Genomic DNA, 8,742 nt, shown 5'->3' with positions numbered 1-8,742 from the left:
CCTTTATTGGAGATTTTTTTACTTATTTCAAGTTTAAACACCCTAATTCCTGGCTTTGCCAGTGTGTGTAAGCATGTGTAATCCATATAATCTTGAGGATCCATCGATCTTAGCAAGATTACGCGTTAAAATAACCTCCCCCACACACACATAACATCTTCCCCTCATAGCACCCACTAGAAATGGATACAGAACAAAGAATAATATTTTTGAGGAGCTCCTTTTTAGTGGAATAATGAACCGAGAACGGGTTAGGAGGGGCATTACTGGACTTATGCAAGAAAATAGTGCTTCGCATGCAAGGGCGTTGCAGAACTTTTAGCAAGTGGTGTTGATATTTAAGGAAAAATGAATAAATTGTGGGACAAATAGCGAAAGAGATTAGAAGTTTAGAATTACGATAGCAAAGAAGTTTGTTTAAAATTTGCAAAATCGCAAAAATTAAAAAATCTTTTTAAATTAAGATTCTAGATGATGTACAGATAGCACTGTTATAGGAGTATATGCTTAAATAACTTCCTTTATGCATTCAAACATTTTCTTTAATCACTTATATAACATGGAAGTCAAGTTTAATTGATTAATTTTTATGATGAAATTGAGGGTTCCAACTCTCTATTTTTTTCAAAAGGACCATGCTAAAAAATTTGAAAACAAAAAATGGTTTCTTCTGAGGTCGATTCCCAGACATCAAGCAAGAAAAATGCAACCTCACCACTATGCCCAATGCCTGCTTTATGCCATAAAAGTCATTTATATTTTATATTATAGTTCTGTTTTTTTGCATGTCTATATAGCAAAATTTTGACATTGCTTGGGTAAACGTGCATCCACCCCGTTCACATGCATGAATATGACAACAACAATAATTCAGTGAAATCTCATTAGCGAGGTCTGGGGAGGGTAGTGTGTACGCAGACCTTAGGGGTAACGTCTGCGTATACACTATCCTCCCCATACCCCACTAGTGGGATTTTACTGTGTCGTTGTTGTTGTTGGTGTAGTCGTCATGTTCATGCATGTGAAATCCCATTAGAGAGCCATACCTCTGCGATCAAGAAAAAAGGAAAGTAGGAGGTTTATCCAATTATTTTTTGGAATATTTGTGCTATCTTGTGGTTCCTATTTAAGGAACCGTCTGAAGCTCGCAACTGATCAAAAAGAAAACTTTGGGCCCCATTAATGAGGTTTCCAACTATATAAACCTCCTCAGACCATTCATCAAAATTACCACCTCCAGCAAACCATTTGTTGAGCTTCAAGTTTACGTCTAGTTCATCACAAGGTAAGGCATCGATGATTTATTTTCCTTCTGCAGTTCTTTTCATATGGCCTACTTTACTTCCCATATGAAAATTTGTTCTCATCATCTTTTTATGTTCACTTTCAGTTAGACATAAAATGAGCAATGGAGATTGGATGTGTGCTGCATGCCAACATATAAATTTCAAGAAAAGGGATGCATGCCAACGATGCAGCTGCCCTAAATATGCAACGCCGGCTGATGTTGCCATGTATGGACTAAACAAAACAGAAGTCTTAGCCGGAGACTGGTATTGCAGTGCCATGAACTGTGGTTCTCACAACTATGCGAGTCGAACAAACTGCTATAGATGTGGTGCCTTAAAAAGCGATTATTATGGGATTGGGGCAGGAATGATGGCATCAACAGGTTATGGATATGATGCAAGTTCTGTTCCTGGCTGGAAGAGTGGTGATTGGATATGCAGCGGGTTAGTTCACATTTACTTACATTTTCCATGCAGTTCACTTACTCTATAACAACTATGGCTCAATCCCGAGCAAAATAGGCTTAACTGTATGAATCCTAAATGTTCATGTCTCTCCATTTAAGCTCATCTGACTAATATTGCAACAACAACAACACCACCTATGCCTCAATCTGAAGCAAGTTGGGGTCGGTTATATGAATCTTCATTAATCTTATCGCTCAATCTTAACTCATCTCATACCAGTATTGTACAAATAAAAATTAAAAAGTACTAGAAGTTCACTATATTTTCTACTGGCATATAAATCTCCGATAAGACTAGGACTCCTAGAAAACATTGTATTATGAGGATTCATCACAAAATTGACTAGTTTTACATTGACTGTTAGCCTGCCGTAAATATCCTCCTTTTACTACTGACATACTACACTCCTTTTAACTGAAATAACTGTCTTCGATCTTGTCTGACAGATTAGGATGTGGTATGCACAACTACGCCAGTAGAGCAGAATGTTATAAATGCAAAACACCTAGGGATTTTGGTGAGCTGATACTGCACAATCGACAGTTTACTTTTTCCAACAGCATTATTATTTACTAACATCTTGTTCATTTCTATGTTTTTCAGGAGGTGATCTGAGAGAAAGTAATTTATATTGAGCGCGGCGACATGAAGTTATAACTGAAATGTACCAGAACACATAACCCTCAATAACCTTTCTTTTCCTTCTAGTTTTTCTTTTCTTCCTTTCTTTAACAGTGTTTAGTAGCATTTCCTTGTAGTTTCTCAAAGAAGGGTTTCTAAATCTAACTGCATTGTAACTTCGCAAATTGTTCTATGAATGAAATCCCTTCAGATTTTGCATTCTTTCTGTTTTTCAAGTTTCAACAACTGCATTTGTAGGGGTAGTCCAATGATTAATGTTATGTATCCTATTGAAGGAATTGCTAGCTTAGGCTCGGACCTTATATGTGTACGAAAAAAATAAAAGAAAGTATATATATATATATGTATAGAACCAGACACTGACTCTAAATCCTAAATCCAGTGCTGTTGACTGTGGCTAGCGGCTTAGATGAGTCTTCCCAACTTCCTTTAAACAGCAATAATCGCGTCTCAATTTCAAACTAGTATTATATTATCCTCCCTTTGAGAATCAATATTCTTAGTCAAGCTGCAGCTTTTGTAGTTGGCACTAAAAGTAGTTCTGCCATACTGTTAGTCTGTTACAACATATGTGACTAAACATTTGTAAATTGACTAGGTTCTACTTAGCAAGTGGATGTATAACTACGATTGAACTATCAACAGTGTCACAACCTTTTGCTTGTGGGACAAACAGTATGGCTTTTGCTACGAAATTCCCGGGCCAAAAGAGAGTACTGGTCATTGTTGTTTACAGTTTTGACTGGAAGATCATAAAAAACAAGAAGCAATGTGGATAAAGCTTTCATTTATGTTGGGCTAAACCAGCTTGCAAGTTTTTTTTTTTTTTTTTGGCAATCCGCTAGGCAAGCGCCTAGGGCTAATTTTTTATTAATGAAAGAAAAGAAAAATACAACAATTAGGAACAGTACAAATAAGGGGGACAATAACACCAGTATTGTTACCCATATGCCTTGGCTATATAATCACTCATCTGCGCCTCACATTGCCTTATGATGGCAGCCTCATGTAGAGGATTCATGGTGTAGCTGCCGGCAAAGTCTCACGAGGGCATATAATCTCATAGCCATGTGGATATTTTTCCAAAGGCATAGTACCAAGGCAACTCAAACTGGGCTAAACCTTACCCTACTAATCCTATTGAGGCAGAGAAAAGGTCTCACCTACTAGCACGCATGTAAAAAATAAGAACTGGAGAGTACCAAATATTCAATGATCATCACAGAATTTATAACATACTCTGTGATGATATTACAAATGAGAATACTAATAAAGTGGTATAATAGAATGAAGTACCAATTTGGTTCATGTCCCTTCTTTTGCAAACTTGTAAAATCTTCAATTTGTAATTCTTTGTTGTTTTCCTCAACCGTGTTCAAAATGTATTCAAAAATCATCCTTTCTTTTTTGAACGGTTGGACCTCGTTGATGTAGTTGGGGCAGCCTGCTTTTGTTTGGCAACTCTCATTGGAGGTCGCCTAACATTTAAAAAATCATTAACCTTGTCGTCCCAACTATTTTTCCTTGTATGAGATTTCCTATTTTTTCCGCTATGCATAGGTGATAAATCACATTTTCTTGCTGCATGTGCGCGGCATTCTTTCAAAACTGCATCTTCTTCTCCTTCCTCATACATATCTCTACCCACAGATACTGGATCTGGCATGTCTTGTAAAAATTCTTGTGCCATCAAACCATTTCCATCTTGTCTGTTAACCATAGTTGCCTTGTTTTGACTTTGTTTTGTGCCTTTCACCTGGTTGCTGGTCCAATCCCCACGCCCAGTGCTACCAATTTGATTTGTATTTAGAGAATTTAGGGGCTTAGAACTTACCATTGCATCAAGTAGCTTTCTGTCCTCCATCGTGATAACAGGTGCCCTTATAGATAACTGTTGTTGTCCAGCAGTTGAAGAAGTTACTGTTGCTCCTGCATTGTTTTCATTCTGTTGTTGCAATGCATCAAGCAACTTTCCATCCTGCAAAGTGATAGCTGGTGGCGTTGTATCCTGCTGCTGCTGTCCACCAGTTGGAAGTGTGACTATAGCTCCTGAGGTGTTTGCATTCAGCTGTTGTTGCCCATACTTTCGACCAGCTCGATCAATCTGGTTACTAGATGTGGCTGCATTTTGAACTATGTTTCCAGCTACTACATCCTTGACTTTTAGAGCAGCAACTGGAGAGTACCTGGGAATGAAAGCTGGAGCGTTGAGATTCAACATGCTTTTATGGCTCTTGTTTGGTATTGTCACACCCCAACCTTGTGAGGTGTGGCTGGCACCCGATGCCCGAAGGCCCGAGCGAACCAACCATGAGATATGATCCGAAATATAATAACCTGCAGGTAGAAGAGCCCAACACGACATATATATATATAAACTAGGCCAACAAGGCTGTAACAACAGTATAACAGCTATCCAGAAGGCCGATAGGGCGATACGAAAAATATATATATACAATAACCGCTAGTCTGCAAGACTCTAAGAGTGTAAGACAATCTCAACAGGGCGGGACAAAACCCCCGACATGCCCAAAACCACACATATACATCTGTAATAGTACCTATGGACTCAAAGTCAGCAACTCCGAAGAAGTGGAGTGCGAAACCCAACGCTGATCCTGGGGGTCCTACTGAGGAGGCACACCACTCTGTCTATTCGAACCTGTGGGCATGAACACAGCGCATAAAAATGCGTCAGTACGAAATATGTACTGAATATGTAGGGCGACAAGTGTAACATGAAAAATGTAATTAACAAGAGAAGAGACATAAAGATAATTTAAATTCTGAAACTAGCCTCGGTAGGAAACTAAAATTCAACATGGATATAAATGTATGCTCGTGACACCGTCGTTCACTATCGCTACTTATAATATATCACATTATATAAAAATAAATCCCTCTGTGGGGCTATAATATCCATAACATACCCGGCCATAATAAAGGCTCGGTAGAATCGTACCCGGCCACGTGAAGCTCGGTAATCCCAACTGATCAGTGGTTACACAATATGTGTCATACCCGGCCGTCTATAATGCGGCTCGGTAATGAAAGTAAATACATACATATACTAGATCATAAATTATATAGGTGCAATGCGAAACCAACCTTAAAAGACGTATTCTAAGAAGAGTCGAAGTGGCCTATCATCATTCTTCCCCGACTATCATGGTTGTGGCTAAAAATATTTAATTTTCAACTACGAGCCAACAAGTACTAAGAACATGAGAGTTGTGTATTATGAGTACCTTTGAAGTAAATGTTACTTATTCATGATTTATATGAACGTCGAAAGGAGAACGAGTAAAAGGCTCTAGTTCTTTTTAAGCAAGGAACAAGGAAATCCGAGAATTCATAGATATCCTCTAGAGTAAGCAATCTATGAGAAAAGATCAGGTCTAAGCATCTTTATAAGTTGAAGGTGAAATAACTCGAATCCGACGAGACAATTCGATAAACGTTTATTCGAATTCTAGTCATGCCGAAAAGTATAGCGAAAGCCCTACATACCTTGTCGATGGAGTTATATACTGTTTCCAAGACCTCAAAAGCCTTAGGAATGATTTCCTACATAATACAAACCATTCAAAATCAAATTCAAGCTCATAGCTTAAATAATTCTTCATTTAGACATTTACGCGAACAACTTGTGGCCATGAATTTGTAGACTCTTTTGTAGATTAATTTCCCCCCCAACACACCACTAAATTTTACTTTACTACATCTCCTCATCAACAGAATTCCATCCATATCTTCACAGATCCAAACAACACAATAAAATCATATAGAACAGCCCCAACAATCAAGCCATATTAAGAGAGGTTTCTAAAAAAAATCAAGAATATTTCTATAGAGGTTTCAACTATTTCTTAAGAATTCTTACGGTAGAAGTTTACAAAGATCAAAGAGGAAGTTAAATCATACCTTATGTGACCAGAATTACTCAAAATTCGAAATTACAAGACGGAGTCTTGCTATGAAAAGTGAAACACCGAAGAATTCACGATTCCAAAGCTACCATGGTGTTCTCCATCTTGAGGATGACTAAATTGTTGTTATGCTTGGCTAGATGGATGGGAGAAGTTTGAGAGGAAATCCCTAGGTTTTTGGTTCTGTTTTGGAGAAGATAAAACGCAGGGGTTCTGTTTTAAAAATTGACTTAAATAAAGAAATTTTGACTAAACCCGACTAGGCACACTGTTCCCGTAACAGTGTGCACCCCTGTACGAAAATGTTAATATCTCTCTACTCCGAAGTCGTATTAACGAACGGTTTATTGCTTTGGAAACTAAACTCATAGACCTTCAATTCGGTAGGTAGAACACACCATAACTCCCAGTATATTGAGATAAAAGGTCATCAACATTTTATCCAAATTCCAGTAAAATTTAAACCCGTAACTTGCGCGCGATCTTTGTCGAATTTTTAATCACAACTCAAATGACTTCCAATCTTAACGTATAACTATCGCATCATTTAAATATCTCATAGAAATTATCTTCCTACCGAATTATCCCATTTACAGCATGATAACGCTGAATACACAAGGTGTAACAGGTATACCATCTGGTTTAGGCAGTGTTATTGAATCAAGTTCTTCACCTGCACTCTCCTGATCAACCTTATCTGCCTCTTCAGATGAGTATCCAGCAAAATCAACACCACAATCTTCTTCATCATCATACTCACGCTGGTCATCCCAGAGCTTGGATTTAATTGCCATCGCCTTTTGTGCATCAATAGGAACAATGTCCTTCGACACAATAAGTCGACCACCTGTGTTCTTGGCAAGTTGTTGTTTGCTACTACCTGGATATTGTAGTTGGCAAATTTTTGGGGTTGTGTTCATCATCATAGCTGCCACGGCATCGTTTACCATTTTATCAAGCTCCGAATTGGAAATATGTAGCGTTGGCGTATCTGCAGCATAAATTTGACTTGTCTCACCATTGTGATTACCACCATATGCGATCTCAAGGCGAACACTGTCCGCTTCATTTTTCTGCTCCTTTTCACTACCTGTAAAATTAATTTTTCCAGCATCTGGTCGTATCTCGTACCCCATCTGTCGTTCCTCATTAACATGCTCACCCTCATTCACCAAAGCATCGAAAGAGTTCAAAACTCCAATAGCCTTTGATGGTACAATCTGATTTTGAAGCATTGGAGTTTGCTTCTTGCTAGGTGATTTGTTCACCACTTTCCAGTTGTTACTCTTTGTAGTACCTACTGCCCCTACACCTATTTTATCTTGCCCCGCAGAAATTTGATGACCATGTGCCAAAACATTTTTTCCTCGATCAACATCGGCATGCATTGCACCAGCAGTGACTATGTGCATTCTTGTAGAGATAGTGGAGGCGTGAACATGTTTGGATTGTTTAGGCAGCCCCTTGTCCAATTTTAACACCTCATCTAGTGGCACGATAGGAGCTGAAGCATGTGTTGTATTTGAATTGTCAATAACCCCAGCAACAGAAGTCATAACCCCTTCATTAAAGAGCCCAGCACCTGCCTTCAAACTTGTAGCATCTGCACTTCTCACAACATCAACATCTTCAAGTTCCTGCTCCTCATCTTGCACTGCAGTATCTATTAACTGAGTTGTTTTTTCAGTTAGATCAACATGTGCAGCAGTAGCTTTAATAACCCCAGCAGTAGGACGATTACCAGTTGCATTCAATGCAACATTAGCCTCCAATTGTGAACCTACAGTAGCTGATCGTCTTTCAGTTTTGTCAACTTGTCCTATCAATGTTACTGCTGCATTATTCTTGGCAAACATTGTTCGAACAGCTACAGCTAAAGCACTGTCATTCATCATCCCAGGTACAAAAGCTGAACCTTTAGAAGTTCCAGGTAAAGCTTGATCAACCACAGTATTTTTTCCAGCCTTCAAGTCCTGAGCAACTCTAGCAAGGGCTTCAGCAACTGGGACAATTGCACTAGAAACAGGATTACGCCCCATATGCCTTGTAGATACAGCTGTTACATGTGCTGTCTTGATCAAATTTTCAGCGTGTTCATGAGCCCTTTGAGGAGCTCTTAACACCTTTGTAGCATCTGTATGGTTAATGTGATCTCCAGCAGTTCGATCACCATCATTTAAGGCCCTCCTCTCATTCAAAAACTGACGCAAATCTCCCTTGTATTTCGCACCACCAATTTGTTCTTGACGATGCCGCTCTTCAGCAATCTGAGCATCCTCATCACGATTTTTTTCTGAAGTCTTCGACACGTAGTTTCATCATGGCCTTGATGCTTACAACAATTACAATACAGTGGTAAATTATCGTAAACGATTTCATGAAAAAACTCCAGTACTTTTCCAGAAATTGTATCC

General features: G+C 38.7%; 2 protein-coding genes across 3 annotated transcripts; one reads left to right on the top strand and one right to left on the bottom strand.

Moving 5' to 3' along the window:
- Window positions 1-1,373: 1,373 nt before the first annotated feature.
- Window positions 1,374-2,600, top strand: LOC107759959 (uncharacterized). The gene is made up of 3 exons (XM_075218867.1): window positions 1,374-1,733; window positions 2,204-2,274; window positions 2,361-2,600. The coding sequence occupies exons 1-3, from the start codon at window positions 1,402-1,404 to the stop codon at window positions 2,390-2,392; spliced, it is 435 nt and encodes a 144-aa protein (XP_075074968.1). The 5' UTR covers window positions 1,374-1,401; the 3' UTR covers window positions 2,393-2,600.
- Window positions 2,601-3,336: 736 nt separating this feature from the next.
- On the bottom strand, window positions 3,337-6,514 carry LOC142162613 (uncharacterized). Of its 2 annotated transcripts, XM_075218865.1 has the most exons (3): window positions 6,324-6,514; window positions 5,910-5,966; window positions 3,337-5,061 (listed from the first exon to the last, which is right to left on the bottom strand). In XM_075218865.1, exon 3 carries the CDS (start codon window positions 4,762-4,764, stop codon window positions 3,793-3,795), a length of 972 nt encoding a protein of 323 aa, XP_075074966.1. In that variant the 5' UTR covers window positions 4,765-5,061; window positions 5,910-5,966; window positions 6,324-6,514; the 3' UTR covers window positions 3,337-3,792. The 2 variants fall into 2 exon arrangements, with proteins under 2 accessions (XP_075074966.1, XP_075074967.1); XM_075218866.1 differs by lacking the exon at window positions 6,324-6,514 and having other exon boundaries at window positions 5,910-6,084.
- Between the last annotated feature and the right edge of the window lie 2,228 nt (window positions 6,515-8,742).

This window comes from Nicotiana tabacum, chromosome 8, assembly GCF_000715075.1.
Source record: "Nicotiana tabacum cultivar K326 chromosome 8, ASM71507v2, whole genome shotgun sequence".
NCBI lineage: Eukaryota > Viridiplantae > Streptophyta > Magnoliopsida > Solanales > Solanaceae > Nicotiana > Nicotiana tabacum.
This window is presented reverse-complemented; position numbering and strand designations above follow the sequence as displayed.